This window comes from Vanacampus margaritifer, chromosome 2 (assembly GCF_051991255.1).
Source record: "Vanacampus margaritifer isolate UIUO_Vmar chromosome 2, RoL_Vmar_1.0, whole genome shotgun sequence".
In the NCBI taxonomy this organism is placed as follows: domain Eukaryota; kingdom Metazoa; phylum Chordata; class Actinopteri; order Syngnathiformes; family Syngnathidae; genus Vanacampus; species Vanacampus margaritifer.
This window is the reverse complement of record NC_135433.1, coordinates 6,962,177-6,987,799: the sequence shown is the minus strand read 5'-3', so window position 1 is coordinate 6,987,799 and position 25,623 is coordinate 6,962,177. Positions and strand designations below refer to the sequence as shown.

Genomic DNA, 25,623 nt, shown 5'->3' with positions numbered 1-25,623 from the left:
CTAAACTCCACCTTTGTGCGCAGTTAGTCTGCACTTTGCGCACAAAAATAGGGCTCAGGAAGTGAAAATATGTACTTCAGACAACAATATCGGGACAGCGTAACAAGAAAATCTTCATTTGTTTCTCAGACCCTGGAAAATTCAACTTCACTCCGCGACTCTTCCAACTGACCAGCAGTTCGGGAGAGTTTGTAGCGACAGAGTTCTTCCACCCGTCCCGCGCTCCGGATCTTGTCAGCTCGCTGCCATTCCTGCAGGAAGAGCTCTACAATGCAGCACAACCCGGTGAGACTCGTTTCAAGGCCGTTTTTTTTAGTTCAGGTGTAGTCTAAAGACTGGACTGTGTGGGTTTCCCAGCGTTGTTCCTGGTGGACAACTTTCACGAGGTCTACCTGTGGCAAGGCTGGTGGCCTCAGGACAGTGAGAGCACTGGATCAGCTCACATGCGCTGGGATGTGGACAGGAAGTGCGCCATGGAGACGGTACTACAGTACTGCAAAGGTAAATAATTGCCAATTGTAAGCATAACCATAACCCGAACGAACTTCATAAGCTTATACCGCCCAGCCCTTTACTACTAACCTAACTCTATAGTTCAGTTTAGTTGATCTTTTCTTTTTTTTAGTTGAAAAAAATATATTATTGTTATTATTATTATTATTTTTTACTGTTGCTTACTGACTCACAACCATACAGCATGTGAAAAAGACACCCCATAGTATACGTCAAAACAGAAACAAACAAAAAAAAGTAGAGATGTCAGATGATTAAGATTTTTAATTGTAATTAATCGCATGACTTCAATAGTTAATTCACGAGTAATCGCAAATTTTATATCTTTTCTAAATGTACAACAATAATAATATAATAATATTTCCCTTTTTTCATACTCTTGTTAGCATAAAAACTAATTGAAATAGCCATTGATACAGTAATTTCATAATAATTCATAAAATTGAGTTAAAATTAAAAAGATGCACTGCAAAAAAAGTGTGATATTGATTTGTGTTGAGGGAATTTTTCTGCCACTAGATGGCATAATTGCATTTGTTAATTGCATTTGTAAGACGTTGGTGACAGCTCAGTGCATTTTTCTTTTCATAGTAACAGATATCTAAATTCTGCACATTTTTAAATCGTAAAATACAGCTTGATTCAAGTCTCTACAAATATATGCATTATTATTACATTTATTACTGCTAAGTTTTGACGTGAACGTGTCTGCCGCGTTGCGACTGGAATTACCCCAGTACAGGCTTTCCAAGTTAGGGGTGTTCATTAATTGCGCGTTAAAAAAAAAGAGTGGCGTTAAAGGAACTTTAAATTAACGCACTAATTTTGACACCCCTAAAAAAAAAATTTTTTTCAATTAATTCTTTACAGACAAACCAAATCAAACAAGATGTTGATACCAGTCAAGAGGCTCAAACAGATTACTGACTTATCCCCAAACCCTGACCCTAACCTTAACCCTATCCCCCAAATTCTCAATGACAATCTGTTGTGTATTTTGCAGAGAAGAGTGACAGGAAGTCTCAGAAGTCCTACCTGATCCACGCTGGATTGGAACCGCTCACCTTCACCAACATGTTCCCCAGCTGGGAGCACCGGGAGGACGTCGCCGAAATCACAGAGAGGGTAATGTCACGTTCAGTGGCAGTATTTTCTTGAACGCCACTTTTAGATTCCCCTCACCGACCCTACAGCGAGCAAATACATGACGGTTTTCTTTTAAACATATTGAATTATAAGCAGATGGGATAGGCTCCAGCACCCCTGCGACCTTTGTGAGGAATAAGCGGTCACGAAAATGGGTTGATGGATGAATTATAAGCAAATAAGAATACAGCATGAATAAAAAAAAATGTTTTACTTAAAGCTAGCTACTGAGTGCAGAAAATTCTATTTTGAATCATTACTGCCACCTGTAGATGAAAAATGAAACTGCACACACCCTTCTTCTCATATACAATGTGCTCATGACATCATAGAGGGCGGGAAATTCAAACCCGAATCCAGTCTGAAAACTATTGGCCAGAGGTTTGCAGAAGTACCCATTGTAAACAGCTAAGATGTTAATCTACTAATTAGAAGATGTTTCAGTCATAAATGGTCAAATAAAAAGGCTATTGTAAAGATATTTTTGGCCAAAGAACAGCTTTAAAGGCTAACTCAACACCAAAACTGCTTTTTTTTTTTGTTTGTTGATAAACTGTATAAACCGGTGTCTACATATGCTGTCTACATGTTCTGGTCATTATTTTAACATTTTAGTTTGTTTAAAGCCTGAATTTGGGGCAAAAACCGTGTGTTTGGCGCCATCTTCAGGTAACTTACTTGGATAAACTCAATTTGGCTGTTTGTCCTCTCATTACGCGAGACAATACATACCACGTCACTTGTTCCGCATGTTGTAGTCCCCCCCCACCCCCTCCACAGGCTCATTCTCGTACCCGCCTCCTTAAACGGCTTCTTAGCGAGTTGCTGTTGTCAATCACACGCCAGGCCACGCCCAACCCTCTCCCCATTGGCAACCCAACGGTCCTCCAGGCCACACCCCCTTTGAGCGCCAATTTCAAATCTTAGTGAGGGGTGGAGCAAGAGTCTGACTTCCTGTTGAGTTATCCTTTAACTCTTTCACTGCCAGACGTTTTCAGAAACGGGTTGTCCCCACTGCCAGCCGATTTAAGCATTTTGAGTGATCTTTCAAGGTCCACAGAAAATGTTGTGTTTGGACTATGGAAACACAGCTCAGCTTTCATCAGAAAAAAAAAGTTTGTTTCTACCTTATTCCGTTCTTCAGTAATCAACAATAGAAAATAGTTACTTTCACCGAAATTCTCTCTTTTGAAACAAAAAACGGAGAAAAAGAGCTTTTTGTGAAACGATGTTATTTCATGCACTCTAGTGAATTGTACACTTCTTTTTGTCCATGAATGATGCCACAAACACCTAAATAGTGCTTTACTTCTGTAAAACGCTTTCACCAACAATGAAAAAGTGTTTTTTGATTGCAAAATACGTTTATTTCCATTCAACAGTGTAACAATTTGACAAAACAATTTCGCAAACTATTTACAAATGTGTGCAACTGTGGTACTACTTACAATTATGTGGATGTTTCAAATACAGTTTTTCCTTTTGTAACGCTCTCCTGCGTGCAAGGAGACGCCAGGACTCGCACAACAGTTTACTTTCACTTTCACATTGGTCCGTTTTGCGTGCAAACGTTACACTTTCTTGACGGCCTTTTTTTCCGGGGAATAAAAAGCAAGTAGCAGACTGTACACACTTCCTCCGATGAATATGCATTGGACTCGGGGCACTCTCCGTCGTCCGATCGAACGTCCGCCTGTGCGTGCTCGGTTGCGCTCCGCGTTACGACACCGTCATAGCCGCCGCGTTAGCGGTTCCAATTTCGCCGTCAAGCTCGGATTCACCTTCATCATCATCGAGGATGATCACCGTCGTCATCAATGTACTATTTTAGCGTTGGTCGATGCCTTTCGTCTTGTAAGTGTAGAGCTGCTTGCAAACGCTCGCCATTGCCCGTTCCCTCCTCCATCTAGCTCCATCTAACGTCTTCTACTGCCGCGTCAATACTTCCCAACCATGGAGTCACCACCCTCATCTTCATCATCGATGATGATCATCGTCGTCAACAATGTGCTTTTTCAGCGATGCTTTTGGTCTTTGAAAAAAACATCTCGGGTGTGAGCTCCTCGCGACTGGCCGCCATTTTTGCTTTGTCTTCCATTCTCATCTCCTGCTCGACGCTCTAGCTCCGCCTCTACTGACGCCCACCCGATCTTGTCAAAAGAGAGTCATCGCTGCCCTCTAGGGGCCAAAAATAGTCATTAGGCACAACAGACAGACTTGAAACTTTCACCAGACATGCGGAAGGGTTTCCTCTACCCGTTTCAAAAAAAAAATAAAAAATCATTGGATGACGTCTTTTGACGTCATTGGCAGTGAAGCGTAGGTTTTTACTTGACGTCTTTAAACGTCAGTGGCAGTGAAAGAGTTAAGGGTACAAACAGGAAGAATTTTTTTTTTTTAAAGGAACCCCGACTGTCATGACAAGCTTGCTCTATATTAATTATTTGGTTGTTACTAACATAACTATGAGATTCATTTTTCAAAAATCATTTCCAGTTGAATACATTTTGTAGAAACTTTATTTGGAGGTATGCCGCCATTGTTATTTACATCGCAACGTATTCAGTGCGTAGCGACGTAGAATGGCGGCAGGCTCTCTGCCGAGCAATGTGAAACGCCTATAAAAAAAAAAGCAATGTAATTCTCCGTCGCGTTCCTAAAGGGCCGATTCTTCCGATCGCATGTTGTTTCTTTTGGAACGTTACGAGGCTTAACTTGCTTTCTTTATCTGTCAATCTGGCGCGACAGAATAATGCACATAAGCAAATTGTTGTGCAAAGTGTGATCAAAAAACGTGACGTGGCTGATGTACTATACTAATGATTTTGCACTGAAGTGGGTCGACAAGTTGTAAAAAAGAAATTACAGGGGGTCCTCAGTTAGTACCGACATACGCCATTTCAAAAGAGATTCAAAAGAGTTTCTCCTTAAATGTCCATTTTTGTGGCTGCAGGAAGCAGAGGTGTGCAACCAGATCATCCTGGTGGAGGACGTGCTGGCCCGACTCAGTCGGAACACGTTCCCGCTGGACCAGCTGCGGGTCCGGCCGCTCCCGGAGGGTGTGGACCCGCTACGCCTGGAGATCTACTTGTCAGACCGGGACTTTGAGGTTAGGGAGATGCACATTGACATTTCTTAAGATGAGAAATGGAACCCGTATAGTTAAAGTGGAAGTCAACCTGAAGCATTTCTTGACAATAATATGGTATATTTGACCTCAGTAGTCTAAACATGACATTCTGATTAACTCATTCACTGCCATTGACGGCTATAGACGTCAAAAATTAATTTGAACTATTTCGATTAGTTTCACATTTTTTTCCACTTTTGTTACAAGAGTTTGAAAACCTAGAATTTTTTATTGTACATTTAGAACAGATGTCAAATTTGTGATTAATCGTGAGTGACTATTGAAGTCATGCGATTAATAACAATTAAAAATGTTAATCGTCTGACGCCCCTAATTTTTAATAATCTTTTCTTTTTTAAATTAGGAGCATCAGGCGATTAAAAGTTGTAATTGTAATCAATCACATGACTTCACTATTTAACTCACGATTAATCACAAATTTTATATCTGTTTTAAATATACAAAAAAAAATCTAGGTTTTCATACTCTTGTTTAAAAAAAAAGTGGAAAAAATGTGAAACTAATGGAAATAGTTCAAATGAATTTTTGACGTCTATAGCCGTCAATGGCAGTGAATGAGTTAATATTACATTTGTGGAATATGAGTTATGAAGCAAAATCCAGCCATTTTTATCCATCACATTGGGCTGCCATTTTGTCACTTGCTGTCGACTGAAGATGACATTGATGTTGCTTACGGTTCAGTCAACGACAAATCACAGCTCGCCTGTTTTCTGAAGCTGCGCTGTGATTGGTTGTTACATGAGACCTGAGCAACATTTATGTCAGCTTCAGTCGGTGGCAAAATGGCCGCCTCCTGAGATGCATAAAAACGGCTGGATTTTGCTGCTTAACTCATATTCCACTAACACAATATCAACCAGAATACCATATTTAGACTAGTGGGGCGGCATAGAACATATTATTGTCAAAAATAATTTGGGGGGTTTGACTTCCGCTTTAAAAACATCAGTCAAATTCCATTGCATTTTAAAGGTGAAATATCGTGCTTTTTTCATATTTTAGTTCAAATCCCAGGTGTCTTATTAATACTATTATATTATTATTATTGGGTCAAAATATACAATGGATGAGGAATTACAGCACAATTAAAGTCCTTAGTGAAAACAAATGTCTTATAGATTTGGCACAACGCAGAGAAGAGTGTTATTAACAACCCTGCCAAACTAGATTTTTTTTTTTATCGCCATCGTGCAATTTAAAAAAACTGAGAAATGTATTGTGTAAAATTGTGTAAAAATGTCACAATTTGGTCAAATTCAGTGAGGCTCATTCACAGACACATTTTGAGATGCAGAAGCACATCACATTAAAAATTCCTTATTATTAAACACCAGGCTTGGGGAGTAACGGAATACATGTACCGCCGTTACGTAATCAGATTACAAAAAATATATAACTGTATTCCATTACAGTTACAGGAAAAAAAAACATGTAATCAGATTACAGGTACATTTATTAAAAATGGGGATTATAATTTCTACGATGAGAGAAAGTGCGAAAGAGGGCGAGAGAGAGAGAGAGACAGAGCGAGAGTGAGAAGGACAGAGAGACAGAGCGAGAGAGAGAGAGGAGGACAGAGAGAGAGAGAGACAGAGAGAGAAAGAGAGACAGAGAGAGGGACAGAGCAATAGAGCGAGAGAGAGCGCATGCACGATATTTAGTTTTATTTTGTCTTAATGAGCATGCTCAATATTGGAGTAATCCAAAAGTAATCCAGTTACATTACTTTGATATTATGGTACTTGGATTACATTACAAACCACATTTTTAGCAGGTAACTTGTAACTGTAACGGATTACATTTTAAAAGTAACCCTCCCAACCCTGTTAAACTCTCACTTTTCAGAGCAAGTGCTAGGGTACATTGAGGTAAGATTACCCTTCAAGCTATCAAACTGCCGAGTCACATTTCTGTGCACGATGAGCACCCTTGAAATATAAGAACCAAGCGAGGGGAAGTTGCATCGTGGTCGTCTGCAGCTATGGATTTCCTAGCATTCTTTGCGTTATCCTCTTCCATACCGTATGATAAAAACACTCTTGTTCTTCCTGACTGTTCACTTTCCTCCAAGGAATGAATGAATGCATCACTGCTACAGCGTATGAAGTGACGCATGGCAAATGAAGCACATGAATGATGAATAGCAACTAGCCACAGAGATGTTTTTGCATGTCACATGCCGCAAGAATTCTCACACTTTTCTTGAACAACACTGCAATGTCATTAAAAAGGATTACAAATGTATGCTTCATTAAAAAAAAAAAATCATGACAGTCACTGTGCATTTAGTCAAATAAAATGTATTAGAAGATGTAATTATTTTATTTTTTTATTTTATTTTTTTCTCTTTTTTCTTTTTCTTCCTTTTTCTTTCTTTTTCTTCTTTTTATTTTTTTCCTCTCTCCAGAAAAAAAAGATGTAATTAATATAATCTTATCTATTTTAGGATATAGATATGTATGCTTTTTTATGTTTACTGGTTTAATATATGTTAATACTACATTTTACATAATTAAATAATTATTTAACAATATTTTTATGTACAATATTTCAAATTTAGTTAATATTTCTATGTTCTATTTTTAATTTAATAATATAGTTATGTAATATAATGAAAGAGGATGAGCGCTACAAAAAAAAGAATGATTTCATAATTTAAGTTTGTCTGTTTTGTGAGTTACAGTCGCTGTTGTTATTTTCACTTTGCCACATACTCTCATTAACTGGCATGCGTGCGTGTACTTCGCAGGAGGCTTTGGAGATTAAGAGGGACGAATACGAACGTCTACCAGGGTGGAAGCAGGTCAACTTAAAGAAGGCCAAAGGACTGTTTTAAGCATGTTACATTAAAGATGGAACAAGAAAAGCACCAAAAGAGTGAAAGAAGGAGATGGAGATACGCAAGAAAAGAGTGTGAAGACTTGAAAAGCACTTCCTGCTCTGTGCCGTGACATCCCAACACTAAGTGTGTTGTTTTTTTGTGGATTTGACACCATGTCGCACAAGTGTGCACTTTTGGCATCAACTTTGTAATGTAAAGGTTTGATTTTAAATGATGTATAGTGCCTTTGCTTTTTTTTTGTGTACAGTTTATACAAAGACATTCTAGTGTGACGTCCTTTTGGCATAAAACAAACACATAGTGAATCCAAAATGGAGTCATCTTGTGTCTCCTGCTTAATAAAGGAAAGCACTTTTGAGCCCACTTTAACTGACTGAGAATTTTTTTTTAAACAAAAGTATGTTGTTTCCATTGAATAAATAATTACATAAATAAAACAATGAGAATAAAGTGAAATATTTATTTTTTATTTTATTTCACAATTTAACAAGACAAATAAATAAATAAATAACCAATTCCAGTACATACCAGTACTTTAACTCCACTTAAAATGATATTTTTTCTGTTTGTCAATAACAAGTGTTTTAGTTCAATTAAATAAAATAATAGTAGTGGCAATTTTAGGTAGTTATCTTTTTTTAACAAAAGGAACAAAACATCTTCACTTCCATGAACAAAATCAATACAATATTAATGACAATTTAAAAATGACTTAACAAAACAACAGAAGAATCTAAATGCACATTAAGCAAATTATTAAAATATTTAATTTGAATTTTTAAATGGGAACTATATAGCCTACCAGGGCTGGGCAAAAAATCAAATGAATTTGATTCACTCGTCATTTTAAGAATCAACATTTTTTTAGGTTAATTTGAAATTTTGAAAACCGACAATTTGAAAATTTGCTAAGTCAAGATATTGAGGAAGGTAAGAGTTTGATTTGAATCAATCACAACTTGTCCTGACTATTAAAAGCTGTTGTCCTTAAGTTCTGTTATATTCCTCCCTATGTTATTTTAAGTTGTAATTTTGCACAATTGGCAGAAATACTGGATGGGTGGTTTACGAGACATGTTTACAATAGTTATTAACTACTTCATTGTGGCATTTAGGAAAGTTATGTACAATATATGAAAGTTAAGTTTACGTTAAACATGATTCAAAATCAGAATGCATTGTTGTTGTCTGAACATTTTGTACAAGATTTATTTTTTAATAAATCTTACTTTCTTTAAATATGTTTGTTGGGTTTATTACTTAAATTAAAATCGATTAAAATCTCGTCCAGAATGACTGAAAATCATAGAGATGCTATTTTTTGGCCATATCGTCCAGCCCTAAAATATAATAAAAATTGATTTAAAACACATCTAAATACTTAATCTATCACGATCATTTCAAGGGCCCTCCTCTTTTTTTCTACTGCAGTACTGTGAACTATTTCATCGTTTTACAGCTTGTGCTTTACAGGAAGAAGGTAGCAAAATAAAATTACAAACTTGTCTTGAGTGAAGAGGAGGACAAAAGAGAGGAAAACTGGTTTTATTGATTGTCAATTGTATGCAAAATTGTTATTATTATTATTATTATTATTATTATTATTATTATTAAACTGGCCGGAAGAACGCCACTCCACACCCGGAAGTCTTTATTGTTCCGTGTGTGGGCGGGAGCAAGAGTCACGTGACGCTGATAACCACATAAAAGGAGCGGTAACTTGGTTCGCGGTCTCTCGCTCTCTAGTTTCTACAATACATCGTTTGTTGATGTTAGTGGTCGGCCGTGATGTTGACTGACTTCAACACTTTTCACACGGTAGGTAAAAGTTTTGCACCGTCCCTTTTTTCGAAATAGCGTTTAATTGTTTGTAATGTGTTTAATGAGTCATTTCCATGTTGAATTACTGGCGAGCTTCCTGCCATGACAGCCCACCTCGTGGTTACTCATGCCGCTCCTAGCAAGATGGCAGCTTAAGCTCGAGTGGTTTATTTCAGCTTTTATTGAACCTTTTAAATTGTGAAACAGTTCCTTACTAAGTGAACTATTTGAGGTTGGGGTGAAGTGCCGCTCATTTTAGAGTACCAAGCACTGTTTAATTATTTTTTTTTTTTAATTGTAAGGCACCACCTGCCATAGCGCTCCATTTGGACATTAGCCAAACAAAATGTCGTCTTTTAATCAAAATGTCGGGATTTTTGATTTCTTACTTGGTCAAACCTTGAATGATGAGTTGCATGTGAGTCCGTGTTTCAGCTGAATCTGATGATTATTCTTCACTGCACTGACAAGTTTGACCTCAAATGGCGTTGAGGTGGTTGTTAAACATGTGTTAAACTGAACAGTTTCTAATGCAAAAATGCCCCCCCCCCCCCACTCTCTCTTAGGTTCTTGACCCTGCCATTGTTAATGAGGTGAGTTCTCTTACTGCCCTTTGCACCTCATGTGTGGCGTTACACTACAGTTTTAACATGTACGTTTTTATTTTTAGGTGATGTTCCTGAGATCACGATGCTCCAGTACGTTGAGTAGATTTTAAATCAAATATGACTCAAGTTCCTCCAGTCTTGCATATTAAACATGTATATGAAAGTGTAATGCAATGTTGAGTTTTTGTTGTTTTTGTTTAAAATTTAAAAGATGTAGAAAAAAAGAGTGAATCTATTTTCAAGGGGGCCTAAAAGTCAGTCTTAACTAATGGCCGGCCAGCTCTTGGGTAAATTCTATACTGTGTACTTTGCCCTCATGTACTCAAGACAATAATATAAAATGTTTAGTTTAAGTGGCCAAATATTTTTAACATACTTGTACATTAAGGAAAGGTTGTACTGTAATTTTGAGGAGAAGGTAAGTTTAGGATGAATCATGAATGCCAATTTTCATTTTGTTTCCACTATTAAATACTTCAGTTTTGTGCGCGCACCTCAGTGAAATAAATTTTTTTAAATTGTGTTAAGACGTGTCGAGTTTGATTTGTGATCATTTGCATGACACTGATGGGACACACATTTGGGTCAGCTGCAGGAAATTATTAAATGCGAAATGCATTTTAAGAGTTTATATTAAAATTGAAATGATTTGCATTTTTAGTAAATGAATCAAATTGACAATTTTGTAATTAAATTATGGGAAAAAATATACATGATTGCTTTCTGGGTCACTGGAATCTGAATTGTTAACTTGGGGGGGGGGGGGGGGATTTCAATGACCAAAAAATAGTAATGCAATTGTTCAGTAGCATCTTAACCTTTGATTTTATTTCAATTTGGAGGGATGCTTGAGTCATTTTCAACAGTAAAGGGGTAATATTTTGGCAAGAATTGATGGTGATGTCATGATTATTTTTCATGTACAATTAATACCTCTTTAAGAACGCGGTTCCACTTGCTGTTGATTGGCTATATCAAATGTGCTGAGGAAATGGGTAACGACCAATCACGGATCACCTGCTTTCTGGGTTTGGTCAGCAAATTAAGTCGTGATTGGTCCTGACTTGTTTCCTGAGCGCAGGTGATGTCATCTTCAGTCAAAAGCAAGTGGATTTTTTTGAAGGTATTGGTCATGAAAAACAAAGTTATCACATTTATTATAGACAAAATATCATCTTACTGTTGAAAACGACTCGAGTCAAGTATCACGGTAGTTGAGCCTACCCATAATGCACCGCTCATCTCGTCTGCACGGTGCATTATGGGTAGCGGCCTGGTGCATTGTGGGTAGGCTCAACTACCGTACGGTCATTGAAAATGAATTGGATCCAATAGAATGAGCACTGATTTCTAACATTTCATCCGCTAGAAAGTTTCAGTTTTTTATTGAATGTATTCTAAACATGCGTAGCATGTGGTTTACTGACTTGGGGGGTTGACTTGCAAGCTTTAAGGTGTACAGTTACGCAAAGACGGTCACCACTCTAATCCCCGCCATTCAAATGACGGTTAGTTGGTAGCCTCGCTTTTTTTTTTTCCCCCATGTATGCGCAAACGTAATGCGCACTTCGCTTACTCTGTTGATACAAGGTTGTTTATGATCAAATTCTCCAGTGGTACTGGATTACAACAGTTCTGCACTGAAAGTGGGCCAAAATCTCCACAGATGTGCAAGACTTGATTGCTGGGCCAGGTAGCTTTATTTTATTTTTGATGACCCCCGAAAAAAAAAAATCAAGTAAAATCACCTTTTACAAACTTGCGTTTTGTTTACTTGGACTACCTTTTACATTTGTTTGCTTTTCAAACCTTTTTAAGTGGGTAAGCTGCAAAAAAAAAGTAAGAATTTGAGTAGCGGGTGATTCGTATCACGATTCGATACTGATTAATCCCGATACAAATCAATAAATTGATTATTGCGATTTTTTTTTTTTTACTCAAATTTAGAAAATACTAATCAGTAAACTTGTACATGTACACTAAGATTTTTATGAAAATGTATTTATTTATCAGGAAATTCAGGTTGCAGTCTTTCATGTTTGAACAGCACTGAAATCAAATATTAAGGCTTAATGTTCCATTGATATAACATTCTTGCATGCTTAATGTGTAAATCCTAATCCTAGGTACCACGTCTTGTTGAATATTCCCATAAAAAATTGATGTTTAAAAATCGATTCGGCCGCATATTGAATCAATTGGAGAATTGCACGCTTTAATATCGCGATATATCGCCGAATCGATTTTTTCCAACACCCCTACTATTAACACAACTCCAGTGCAGCGAGGTTTCCCAGCATGCATTGGGCCAATGCACTTATTTACAAAAAAATCTCACGGCACACCGCTAAACAAAAGTGTCATAAGTAGCTACATTATTCAGCATATACTAAAATAATAATAGTCTTTTTACACACTATTTTACTTTGTTTTGAATGTGGGGCAGTTCAGATAAACACAAAGCTGACTTAGTGTACCGTCTGCCATCGAGGGTTCGAGTCTCTAATTTGCCTGTCATTGTTTGTCCCTCTGGCACAGATCACAGCAAAGGTGGAAATGAATCAAGTAAAAAGAAAAAAAAAGTCAGTGTTTAATTGGTTATCGTTCCATAACCAAACGTCGACATGTCCCACATGCATTTTAATTTGTGTGCTCTCCATTCAAGCACAGCAGTTCCTTCATCATCCATTTTGTGCCGAAGCCGTGCTGGAGTCCACGTTGCTGAGGGTCACGTCTTTACCCCGTTTGGTGGCAGTCTGGTCCAGAGACGTCCCCTCGAAGAGGCGCGCCATGAAGCCTAAGCCGTTCTTCTTGATGTACGATTTGCCGGCGAAGGTGTAGAGGACGGGGTTGGCGCAGCTACTGATGAAGGCCAGCGCCGACGTGACGGCGCGACTCGACTTGTAGATGTGCTCCAGGCTGTGGGGGAGATGCAGCTGCTTGAGTCATGAGGTCAAAGGTGAGCGGCGCACTTGGTCAAATGCTAACTGACGTTAGGGAAGGGAGTCTAAATACTCAGGTTAGTTTAACCTTGGAGAACCCAAGAACCCTTTTCTTCTTTGGAAAATTATGAATTATACATTAAATGACTGCTATAAATTCACTGAACACCAAAATATTTGTTTTTTTCAATTTTAACCCTTTTTTTTAACTAGCTCAGAGTTGCTAATTCATCAAAATATATATATAAAACATACTCCTAGGCATTCTGCAACATGATATGAAATAGATTAACAAAAAAAACACAATTTTACCATCTGATGGTTTGCTGAGAAGATGGTTTTGTTTGGATTGATTTCCAGCTCAACAAAATTGGCATGTTGCCAGCCATCTTGTCACCACCACTCTGGCTCATGTAAGTGCAATATTCATCCACTAGATGGCCCCATGCAGGGGTCAGAAGTGGCACTCTGGACTTTTGAAGTGAAATTTGTAAAAAAAAAAAAAAAAAAAAGGTCTTTGTTATTTGAGTAGCAGAATTTATAGGGGCCGAATTTGACCCCGTGGGTTCTCCAGTTAAGAGAGTAAATTGATTATTGTATTCAATTTTAGCGTTTGTTTTGTTGACAGTATTAGATTATCTTTGATACGGAACTAACCATTCGTTAAGGCTGAATTCTGGGATGCTTGTGAAAATACTTATGACTGCCTAGCAAGCTTTGGAACAACGTACTAGATGTGCTGGTGTTATGTAATCAGGATACAGTAAAATAAGTATTCCATTTAGGGCCACAACAAACAAATATTTTGATTAACAATTTGTTAATTTTGGCAATTAATCGAGCATTCGGATTCAGAACTTTTAAAATCCATCGCTCTATTCAAAAACATTAACAGTGTATAAAATGCACAACCAAGTTAACTAGTTTGGTCTGTAAGGGGTGTTCGAAAAAAATCGATTCGACAATATATCACAATATTACATATAATAATTCTCGAATCGATTCAATATGCGGCCGAATCGATTTTCAAACATCAATTTTTTATGGGAATATTCAACAAAACGTCTTACTTAGGGTTAGGATTTACACATTAAGCATAGAAGAATGTTATATTAATGGAACATTAAGCTTTAATATTTTATTTCAGTGCTGTTCAAACAGGAAAGACTGCAAATAAATAAATAAATACATTTTCATAAAAATCTTACAGTGTACATGTACAAGTTTGCTGATTAGTATTTTCTAATTTTGAGTTTAAAAATTCGCAATAATCAATTTAAAGATTTGTATCGGGATTAATCGGTATCGAATCACATCGTGACCTATGAATCGTGATACGAATCGAATCGCCAGGTACGTGGCAATTCACACCCCTAGTCCGTAACATCTTCCAAGACAAATTAACAAAATGTTTTACAAAACAAGTACATTTGTTGATATCACTTGTTTTTGCAAAAGACGTCTTTTCGATTCATTCACGCAAAGAAACACAGAAATCGATTTGCGATAGTGTTTTTTTTTATTTTATTTTTTTATACTCACATTTCTCGTCTGGGCGATCCCTCCGAGTACCACTCAGCTGCCACCTTGGACCGGATCAAAACATGGTCAGCATTCACTCAAAAGATGAACCGTTGAGGCGTGACGATCACGGGGCAAACCTGTATCATGTTGATGACGTGGTACGGCAACCAGAAGAGACAGAACATCACCACGATGGCCAGGATGAGCTTTTCGCTGCGGACCTTCCGCCGGAACCGGGTCTGCCTCAGGCGTCTTATGATGAGCACGTAGCTTGTGATGATGACGGCGTAAGGCAGAATGAAGCCCAGCACCGTCTCCAGCGCGTACTGAAACCTCACCTGCAAGCAGTGATAGTTATTGTTGACATCATGAATCGGGTAGTTTGTTAGGATGACTAGATTGTGTTTGTCTGAAGATTTTTATTTTTTTTTTACTCCTGTTACATTGGCCAGACTGACCCATTTGAAAGTTAAATTATTACGTATAATCAACATATCAAATAAAATATTTTTTTATTGTATTTTTTTACACATTTTTGTTAAAAAAAAAAACGTCACTTAAAAAACATCAATGAAGCATGATGTGTGAGAGGAAATATTGACTGGAATTTTTAGTGATGAAGTTAAAGGGAGATTAAAAAAAATGTTTTTTAATGAAGCCAAATCTGGCTCAAAATGACCCAGTACTGTATTATTATTATTATTGCTATTCTTGAGAAGAAGAAAATGAATCACAAGAGTGCAAATTAAGTGCTGGGTGTGATAGTTAAGCAGGATAACACACACAAAAATAATTTCGGACACTTTTGGATGATTAAAAATAAACCTCCAAATCAGTTTGACCCAGAAACATTAATTATTGCTGTTCCTGAAACATGGACATAAAAGACTGGTTTGGATGACAAAACAAAAAAAAAGACAAAACCCGTTTGAATGACAAAACTAAAAAAAAAAGATGGGAAAAAAAGGACATTATTGTTGTTCCTCTAAAAAAAAAAAAAACATAATTAATCGAAGATTAATTTGTTAACGTAGACTCTAAAAAGAGAAATGTTGAACTAATTTAAGATTACATATTGAATCGTTGACCAACTTAAGAAAATCAATTGGTAACACACGATTGAGTTAAGTTAGTCCAAAGTGACACTATTAGGTTTAATTCATTATGAGTTCATTAAACGTAATACTTTGGATTGGAGTCATTTTGGATTAATTGTATTCAGGTGAATATATTAAGTTTTAATAATGAACTCATAATTCATTTAACTTAATATTAGGGATATAACGAAAATCCAAACATCACGATACGATAATTATCACGATATTGTGGGGAGGTTGGCGATATAAAAAAAAGGTCACAATATTGTTAAAAAAAAACACACACAATATGGTGCTTTTTGTACATAACAGCAATGCATAAAGATGACCTACAATCTCTAATATCACTTAATATTGAGGCGCTTACTTTCTAATGCACGCACACATTGAGTTCCTCCACAAATTGACTCGGTTCACAAGCATATTACGTTCCCCTTCATCTGACCAATAGCTAAAAAAAAAAACTAGCCAACAGAGGGTGCTAGAACGGCACAAATGGAAATCAACTTTACTTTTGTAACAGATGTGCAGCTTTTAATATCGTGACATGACGACGACCATATTGTGGCAGTTTTAATATCGCGATATCACGATATTGCCGTTATCGTTACATCCCTAGTACTTAATATATTCGCTTTGGACTAACTTAATTCAATCGTGTGTTACCAATTGAAGTGATTTAAAAAATAAAAAAAAGTTATCAATAATTTTCTTTTTAGCGTGTATGTTGTGTCTGTCAATTTTTAACTCTTTCACTGCCATTGACAAAAATTCATTTGAGCTATTACTATGAGTTTCACATTTTTTTCTACTTTTGTTAACAGGAGTATGAAAACCTAGGGAAAAAAATATTGTACATTTAGAACAGATATAAAATTTGTCATTAATCGTAAGTTAACTATTGAAGTCGTACAATTAATTACAATTAAAAATAAATAATCTGACGCCCCTAATTTTTTATAATGTTTTCTTTTTTTTTAATTAGGGCCATCAGGTGATTATTCTTTTTTTTTTTATGTGTTACCAATTGAAGTGATTTTTTTTTTAAGTTATCAATAATTTTCTTTTTCGAGTGTATGTTATGTCCGTCAAAGACTTAACAATTTTTAACTCATTCACTGCCATTGACAAAAAATTGTTTGAACTATTACTATGAGTTTCACATTTTTTTCCACTTTTGTTAACAAGAGTATGAAAACCTAGGAAAAAAAATATTGTACATTTAGAACAGATATAAAATTTGTCATTAATCGTGAGTTAACTATTGAAGTCATGCAATGAATTACAATTAAAAAAAAAAATCTGCCCTCATTTTTTAATAATGTTTTCTTTTTCTTTTTTAATTAGGGCCACCAGGCGATTATTATTTTTTTAATTGTAAAAAAAATATTGTACATTTAGAACAGATATAAAATTTGTCATTAATTGTGAGTTAACTATTGAAGTCATGCAATGAATTACAATTAAAAAAAAAAAATCTGCCCTCATTTTTTAATAATGTTTTCTTTTTCTTTTTTAATTAGGGCCACCAGGCGATTATTATTTTTTTAATTGTAAAAAAAATATTGTACATTTAGAACAGATATAAAATTTGTCATTAATCGTGAGTTAACTATTGAAGTCATGCAATTAATTACAATTTAAAAAAATAATCTGCCCTCATTTTTTAATAATGTTTTCTTTTTCTTTTTTAATTAGGGCCACCAGGCGATTATTATTTTTTTAATTGTAAAAAAAAATATTGTACATTTAAAACAGATATAAAATTTGTGATTAATCATGAGTTAACTATTGAAGTCATGCAATTAATTACAATTAAAATAAAAAAAATCTGACGCCCCTAGTTTTTTAATAATGTTTTCTTTTTTTTTTAATTAGGGCCATCAGGCGATTATTATTATTTTTAATTGTAATTAAGCACATGACTTCTCTAGTTAACTCACGATTAATGACAAATTTTATATCTGTTCTAAATGTACAATATTTTTTTTCTAGGTTTTCATACCCTTGTTAACAAAAGTGGAAAAAATGTGAAAGTAATAGTTCAAAAGTAATCAAGAGTAATCAAGAATTTTATATCGGTTCTAAATGTACAATACATTTTTTTCTAGGTTTTCATCCTCTTGTTAACAAAAGTGGAAAAAAACCCGAATAGAAATAGTTCAAATGAATTTTTGACGTCTATAGCCGTCAATGGCAGTGAATGAGTTCATGTTTACAAAACGAAGACCATTTTCAACAAAGACAAAATTACGTTAATTGCGAGGACGCTTACATATCGCGGCAGCGTGTGGTTGGGCGCGCACACGTGTCGCGTCTTGTTCCACTCGTCCTTGTCTTCCCGCACGTCCCGGAACACCAACGAGGGCAACGCGCTGACGGCCACCAGCAGCCACATCCCGAAAATGACGCGGCGCACAATCTTCCTGCTCAGCCTGGCCGACGTTTTGCGAGGCAGCACCACCACCACCAGCCGGTGCACGCTCATCAGCGTGATGAGGAAGATGGAGGCGTACATGTTGACGTTGCACAAGTAGAAGAGCCCCTTGCACAGGGCCGTGCCGAAAACCCACGTCTGCATGGCCAGGTAGACGATGAAGAAGACGGTGAGCGCCATCAGGAAGCCGTCGGCGCACGCCAGGTTGAGGATGAGCAAGGTGGTGACGGAGCGGCGCCGGGCGCGAGCCAGGATGCTCCACACGATGAAGAGGTTGCCGGGCACGCCCAGCAGGAGGACCAGACTCAGGATGAGGGCGCCCACCGTGGTGGAGTAGTCGTTGCTCACCACGCTGCCGTCTTCGGGGTTGTCGTCGGCGGCCGTGGAGCGCCTGTGGATCTCGCTCAGGTTGTTCATGCTGGATGGTGGGGAGGAGAGAAAGCAGGTTGGTGGGCTGAGGGCCTTCTTTTAGTTATCAAATGCGCTTTCTTGACGGACTGTTGGCTCTTGATGTTGAAATGGTTTTTGATAGTTTCTTTGTTTTTTCTTGACACGGTTTTCGTCTGTTTTTTGATGTTGAAATGGTTTTTGATAGTTTCTTTGTTTTTTCTTGACACGGTTTTTGTCTGTTTTTTGATGTTGAAATGTTTTTTGATAGTTTCTTGGTTTTTGACTTGTTGTAAGGTGGCTCTTGACCGGTTCTTTGTTTTGTTTTTTCTTGACACGGTTTTTGTCTGGTTCTTGATGTTGAAATGGTTTTTGATAGTTTCTTGGTTTTTGACTTGTTGTAACGTGGCTCTCGTCTGGTTCTTTGTTTTGTTTTTTTCTTGACACGGTTTTTGTCTGGTTCTTGATGTTGAAATGGTTTTTGATAGTTTCTTGGTTTTTGACTTGTTGTAACGTGGCTCTTGACCGGTTCTTTGTTTTGTTTTTTTCTTGACACGGTTTTTGTCTGGTTCTTGATGTTGAAATGTTTTTTGATAGTTTCTTGATTTTGACTTGTTGTAAGGTGGCTCTTGACCGGTTCTTTGTTTTTTGTTTTGTTTTTTCTTGACACGGTTTTTGTCTGGTTCTTGATGTTGAAATGGTTTTTGATAGTTTCTTGGTTTTTGACTTGTTGTAAGGTGGCTCTTGACCGGTTCTTTGTTTTGTTTTTTCTTGACACGGTTTTTGTCTGGTTCTTGATGTTGAAATGGTTTTTGATAGTTTCTTGGTTTTTGACTTGTTGTAAGGTGGCTCTTGACCGGTTCTTTGTTTTGTTTTTTCTTGACACGGTTTTTGTCTGGTTCTTGATGTTGAAATGGTTTTTGATAGTTTCTTGGTTTTTGACTTGTTGTAACGTGGCTCTCGTCTGGTTCTTTGTTTTGTTTTTTTCTTGACACGGTTTTTGTCTGGTTCTTGATGTTGAAATGGTTTTTGATAGTTTCTTGGTTTTTGACTTGTTGTAACGTGGCTCTTGACCGGTTCTTTGTTTTGTTTTTTTCTTGACACGGTTTTTGTCTGGTTCTTGATGTTGAAATGTTTTTTGATAGTTTCTTGATTTTGACTTGTTGTAAGGTGGCTCTTGACCGGTTCTTTGTTTTTTGTTTTGTTTTTTCTTGACACGGTTTTTGTCTGGTTCTTGATGTTGAAATGGTTTTTGATAGTTTCTTGGTTTTTGACTTGTTGTAAGGTGGCTCTTGACCGGTTCTTTGTTTTGTTTTTTCTTGACACGGTTTTTGTCTGGTTCTTGATGTTGAAATGGTTTTTGATAGTTTCTTGGTTTTTGACTTGTTGTAAGGTGGCTCTTGACCGGTTCTTTGTTTTGTTTTTTCTTGACACGGTTTTTGTCTGGTTCTTGATGTTGAAATGGTTTTTGATAGTTTCTTGGTTTTTGACTTGTTGTAACGTGGCTCTCGTCTGGTTCTTTGTTTTGTTTTTTTCTTGACACGGTTTTTGTCTGGTTCTTGATGTTGAAATGGTTTTTGATAGTTTCTTGGTTTTTGACTTGTTGTAACGTGGCTCTTGACCGGTTCTTTGTTTTGTTTTTTTCTTGACACGGTTTTTGTCTGGTTCTTGATGTTGAAATGTTTTTTGATAGTTTCTTGGTTTTTGACTTGTTGTAAGGTGGCTCTTGACCGGTTCTTTGTTTTTTGTTTTGTTTTTTCTTGACACGGTTTTTGTCTGGTTCTTGATGTTGAAATGTTTTTTGATAGTTTCTTGGTTTTTGACTTGTTGTAAGGTGGCTCTTGACCGGTTCTTTGTTTTTTGTTTTGTTTTTTCTTGACACGGTTTTTGTCTGGTTCTTGATGTTGAAATGGTTTTTGATAGTTTCTTGGTTTTTGACTTGTAACGTGGCTCTTGACCGGTTCTTTGTTTTTTGTTTAGTTTTTTCTTGACACGGTTTTTGTCTGGTTCTTGATGTTGAAATGGTTTTTGATAGTTTCTTGTTTTTTGACAAGTTCTAATGTGGCTCTCGTCTGGTTCTTTGTTTTGTTTTTTCTTGACACGGTTTTTGTCTGGTTCTTGATGTTGAAATGTTTTTTGATACTTTCTTGGTTTTTGACTTGTTGTGACGTGGCTCTTGACCGGTTCTTTGTTTTTTGTTTTTTCTTGACACGGTTTTTGTCTGGTTCTTGATGTTGAATGGTTTTTGATAGTTTCTTGGTTTTTGACTTGTTGTGACGTGGCTCTTGACCGGTTCTTTGTTTTTTGTTTTTTCTTGACACGGTTTTTGTCTGGTTCTTGATGTTGAATGGTTTTTGATAGTTTCTTGGTTTTTGACTTGTTGTAACGTGGCTCTTGACCGGTTCTTTGTTTTGTTTTTTTCTTGACACAGTTTTTGTCTGGTTCTTGATGTTGAAATGGTTTTTGATAGTTTCTTGGTTTTTGACTTGTTGTAACGTGGCTCTTGACCGGTTCTTTGTTCTTTGTTTTGTTTTTTCTTGACACGGTTTTTGTCTGGTTCTTGATGTTGAAATGTTTTTTGATAGTTTCTTGGTTTTTGACTTGTTCTAATGTGGCTCTCGTCTGGTTCTTTGTTTTTTCTTTCTTGACAATTTTTCACTGCTTCTTGACAGATTCAATGTTTTTTGACCGGTTCTTTGTTTTTTGTTTAGTTTTTTCTTGACACGGTTTTTGTCTGGTTCTTGATGTTGAAATGTTTTTTGATAGTTTCTTGGTTTTTGACTTGTAACGTGGCTCTTGACCGGTTCTTTGTTTTGTTTTTTCTTGACACGGTTTTTGTCTGGTTCTTGACACGGTTTTTGATGTTGAAATGTTTTTTGATAGTTTCTTGGTTTTTGACTTGTAATGTGGCTCTCGTCTGGTTCTTTGTTTTTTCTTTCTTGACAATTTTTCACTGCTTCTTGACAGATTCAATGTTTTTTGACCGGTTCTTTGTTTTTTGTTTAGTTTTTTCTTGACACGGTTTTTGTCTGGTTCTTGATGTTGAAATGTTTTTTGATAGTTTCTTGGTTTTTGACTTGTTGTAATGTGGCTCTTGACCGGTTCTTTGTTTTGTTTTTTCTTAACACGCTTTTTGTCTGGTTCTTGATGTTGAATGGTTTTTGATAGTTTCTTGGTTTTTGACTTGTTGTAACGTGGCTCTTGGCCTGTTCTTTGTTCTTTGTTTTGTTTTTTCTTGACACGGTTTTTGTCTGGTTCTTGATGTTGAAATGTTTTTTGATAGTTTCTTGGTTTTTGACTTGTTCTAATGTGGTTCTCGTCTGGTTCTTTGTTTTTTCTTTCTTGACAATTATTCACTGCTTCTTGACAGATTCAATGTTTTTTGACCGTTTTTTTGTTTTGTTATTTCTTGACACGGTTTTTGTCTGGTTCTTGATGTCGAAATGGTTTTTGATGGTTTTTGACTAGTTCTAATGTGGCTCTCGTCTGGTTCTTTGTTTTTTCTTGACCATTTTTCACTGCTTCTTGACAGATTCAATGTTTTTTGACCGGTTCTTGATGTTGTTCTTGACATGCTTTTTGACTTTTTTCATTGCTTCTTGTTGATTCTTGCCCTCTTTTTTATTTTTTTCAGTTTTTATATGGTTCCTCCCTTGATTTTTGACAGTTTTTAAAATGTGTTTTTTAACAAGGTCCTTGAATAAAATTAATCAACAAGTAATAGATGATCAAATTAACCGGCAACTAATAATCAAGTAATTGTTTAGAGCCATTTTTTTTTTTTAATTTTTAACAATGTCCAAATGCTCTGATTTGACTTTGGAGCAATGACTGAACCGGTAACATAGTACAACATCAACCCCCCAGCCCCCCTTTTTTTCTTGTCACTTTACAAATACAAAGTACGAAATTAATAACAATCATTGGTCAATAAACAGTAATCAGGAAAAAAAGGCTTGTGATACACTTTAAACTGGTTGTTGACTCATATCCTGTTTTGTTTTTTAATTGACCTTGACCATTGATGGTTTTTTTTTTACTTGGCTCTTGAAATGGGTTTCGATTTAGCTGTAACAGTTTTTTTCCCAAGTTCCTGATGTTGTTGGTTTCGCTGTTTCGGTTTTTGGCTTAGTTTTTGAAATGGTTCTTGATTGGTCCTTTACATAATTCTTAGCTTGTTTTGTTGTTTTTTTTCTAGTTTTTAATGTGGTTCTTGATTGAGCCATGTCTTGTTCAGTGTTTCTCACAGAGTTTCCTACTGGCGGGGGAGGGGTTCTCAGTCCTCTATCCTCACGATCCACAAGTGAGTGACGGCGAACTAACGTTACATGCAGTATATCCGGTCGCGGCATTTTTTTCCTCCTCCTTTTTAAATACATTTTTAATAGATTTTCTTGAAAACTTCTTGGGTGGCTGCCAGTTTACTTGGGTGGCCCACCCAAGTATTAATATGAGAGGGGAAACTGTTTATGGATTTTTTTTTAAAGTTCCCAGCAGGTTCTAAGCATTTTTTTTTTTTTATGGCGTGGGGAAACTGTTTTTTGATTTTTTTTTAAAGTTCGCAGCAGGTTCTGAGCATTTTTTTTTATGGCGTGGGGAAACTGTTTTTGGATTCTTTTTTTTAAAGTGCCCAGCAAGTTCTAAGCATTTTTTTTTTATGGCGTGGGGAAACTGTTTTTGGATTCTTTTTTTTAAAGTTCCCAGCAAGTTCTAAGCATTTTTTTTTTATGGCGTGGGGAAACTGTTTTTGGATTTTTTTTAAAGTTCCCAGCAGGTTCTAAGCATTTTTTTTTTATAGCGTGGGGAAACTGTTTTTGGATTTTTTTTTAAAGTTCCCAGCAAGTTCTAAGCATTTTTTTTTATGGCGTGGGGAAACTGTTTTTGGATTTTTTTTAAAGTTCCCAGCAGGTTCTAAGCATTTTTTTTTTATAGCGTGGGGAAACTGTTTTGGGATTTTTTAAAAAGTTTCCAGCAGGTTCTAAGCATTTTTTTTTTATAGCGTTTTGACTTGCACTTGGTGATGCGGTTCTTAACTTGATTTTTTCCCCCCATTTATTTCACAGTTTCTTGATTTTATTTTATTCTTTACTTGTTTTCTGTAGTGTCGTGACTTATTATTATATTTGTCTTTTTGATTGGTTTATTGTACATAAACCACCAGCCTGACGCAGTCTCGCAAATATTCACTCAGGATCTGACGTCAACCAGCTTAGCTCGGCGTGCTAAAACACGCAGCTCTGTAAATTTCACTCGAAATGTCTGTTACTACATTGACTACACTGTACCCGTGGCAAGGCTTTAAAATACAAACAATAGATTTTTGGTCACAATATTTAGGCGGTTTGTGGAGATCACCACACTAGATCTATAAACAATAATCTAGGTGAGGTTTTCACGCATTTTTAAGATCACCCAAATTAGACCACACAACCTAAAGAAATTTATATTAATAACCCTGGAGAACCCACAGGGTCAAATTTGGCCCCTATAAATTCTGCTACTCAAATAACAAAGACCTTTTTTTTTTTCCAGCAGTGATTTTGTCCCTGTGTTCTTGTTTCCATTGGCCAAAGTATGTTTGTACATTCAAAATCCAGTTCTAAAGTGCAACAAATAAAACAAAAAAATTATATTGTTATATTATTATTGTATATTGTTATATTGTGTATAGCTGTGTATTTGATTGATTATTTTTCTTAAATTCTAAATAGTTTACTGACAGTTTTTGTTATTCTGATTTTTCGAAATGATACCCCTAAATCTCAAAGGGTCAAATTTCGCCCTAATCCTAAATTAGGGAATAAAGGGTTAAAATTGAAAAAACATATATTTTGGTGTATTTTATAGCAGTCATTTAATGTATAATTCACAATTTTCCAAAGAAGAAAAGGGTTCTTGGGTTCTCCAGGGTTAAAAAAATACAAAAAAACTTGATGTTCTAATAAAAGATTGATAAACAGTGCATACATTTATTTCAACAAATTTAATTAAAAAGGCCCTTTATAATAAGAAGTGTGCCTGACTGGTGTTATCTGATCATATGTGAGATTAAATATGTTCTTTTTAGGAAGGTGTGGTATGAATGTTGTGCCTTCATTCCAGAAAAGTCACTTTAATCAGAAACCAAAATCTATGGTAAAAAATACACAACAAACAAATAAAGAGCAAGTCGGGGAAGCAAACGTTTAAAGCGAAAGTATGCGTTGGTGTTCAGTGTTCTGATGAGAGTTACTGACCTTTCCAGGAAGCAAATTGTTTGTAAATATGAAAATATTCCACTTGTCCTGCTCCGTGCTCCGTATGCTCCCTTGTGGAACTTAGCATGTCACGGCGCTCCATCATAAAGTGAATCACGCGCATACACTCACACACACACACACACACACACACATGCTGCGACATGCACATGGGCGTGTACACTTTCCTCTTACTATGAAAACATTTAAATTCTTATTCTACTCATGGTGGTGTTCTTCTTGCTCAACTTATTACGCCATTCATCGGTGACTAAAGCCTTTATATTATAAAGTGATGTTGAAGACACAATATATAAGAAATTTCTAACTTTCAGGGGAATAACTATACGGTGGTGATCTGAATTCGTAAAACATAACGCACCAAAGTCTATCACTAACTGAGGAAAACAACAGTCGTAAAGCCACAGTAAATATTTGTATTACAAATAGTACCAGGCGATTAATACCAAACAAATGAAAAACAGGAAGTACAGTAATCTCATGAATTCACCCATTCACATTTTTTTTTAACCCTGGCGAACCCACGGGGTCAAATTTGACCCCTATAAATTCTGCTACTCAAATAACAAAGACCTTTTTTTTTTCTTTTTTTTTTTACAAATTTCACTTCAAAAGTCCAGAGTGCCACTTCTGACCTCTGCATGGGGCCATCTAGTGGATAAATATTGCACTTACACGAGCCAGAGTGGTAGTGACAAGATGGCTGGCAACATGCTGTTTTGTTGAGCTGGAAATCAATCCAAACAAAACCATCTTCTCAGCAAACCATCAGATGGTAAAATTGTGTTTTTTTTTAATCTATTTCATATCATGTTGCAGAATGCCTAGGAGTATGTTTTATTTATATATATATATATATATATATATATATATATATATATATATATATATATAT

General features: G+C 36.2%; 2 protein-coding genes and 1 long non-coding RNA gene across 8 annotated transcripts in view; 2 read left to right on the top strand and 1 right to left on the bottom strand.

Annotated features, from left to right (window-relative positions):
- The window catches only part of svilb (supervillin b), a 45,495-nt gene extending 37,477 nt beyond the window's left edge, over positions 1-8,018 (top strand). For all 6 annotated transcript variants that reach the window (XM_077557015.1, XM_077557014.1, XM_077557013.1 and 3 more), the window contains 5 exons: positions 130-285; positions 358-501; positions 1,517-1,638; positions 4,613-4,768; positions 7,563-8,018. In XM_077557015.1, coding sequence (XP_077413141.1) covers positions 130-285; positions 358-501; positions 1,517-1,638; positions 4,613-4,768; positions 7,563-7,649 — 665 coding nt within the window. In that variant the 3' untranslated portion in view covers positions 7,650-8,018. The remainder of the gene's footprint in view (positions 1-129; positions 286-357; positions 502-1,516; positions 1,639-4,612; positions 4,769-7,562) is intronic.
- Positions 8,019-9,330: 1,312 nt separating this feature from the next.
- LOC144044196 (uncharacterized) lies at positions 9,331-10,611 on the top strand. Its single transcript, XR_013291204.1, has 3 exons — positions 9,331-9,473; positions 10,043-10,069; positions 10,147-10,611. It is a non-coding gene; the product is annotated as an uncharacterized LOC144044196 (long non-coding RNA).
- A 1,154-nt stretch (positions 10,612-11,765) lies between these two features.
- On the bottom strand, positions 11,766-24,827 carry LOC144043479 (leukotriene B4 receptor 1-like). The gene is made up of 5 exons (XM_077557152.1): positions 24,708-24,827; positions 17,923-18,502; positions 14,688-14,888; positions 14,569-14,612; positions 11,766-13,003 (listed from the first exon to the last, which is right to left on the bottom strand). The coding sequence occupies exons 2-5, from the start codon at positions 18,499-18,501 to the stop codon at positions 12,766-12,768; spliced, it is 1,062 nt and encodes a 353-aa protein (XP_077413278.1). The 5' UTR covers position 18,502; positions 24,708-24,827; the 3' UTR covers positions 11,766-12,765.
- Between the last annotated feature and the right edge of the window lie 796 nt (positions 24,828-25,623).

What these genes read in the sequence shown, in the direction of transcription:
- LOC144043479 (XM_077557152.1), bottom strand. Translation starts at nt 18,501, where the DNA reads ATGAACAACCTGAGCGAGATCCACAGGCGCTCCACGGCCGCCGACGAC. An exon ending in ACCACACGCTGCCGCGATAT is followed by an intron (nt 14,889 to 17,922) that starts GTAAGCGTCCTC and finishes CACTGCTTGCAG; the next exon opens with GTGAGGTTTCAGTACGCGCT. An exon ending in ACGTCATCAACATGATACAG is followed by an intron (nt 14,613 to 14,687) that starts GTTTGCCCCGTG and finishes ATCCGGTCCAAG; the next exon opens with GTGGCAGCTGAGTGGTACTC.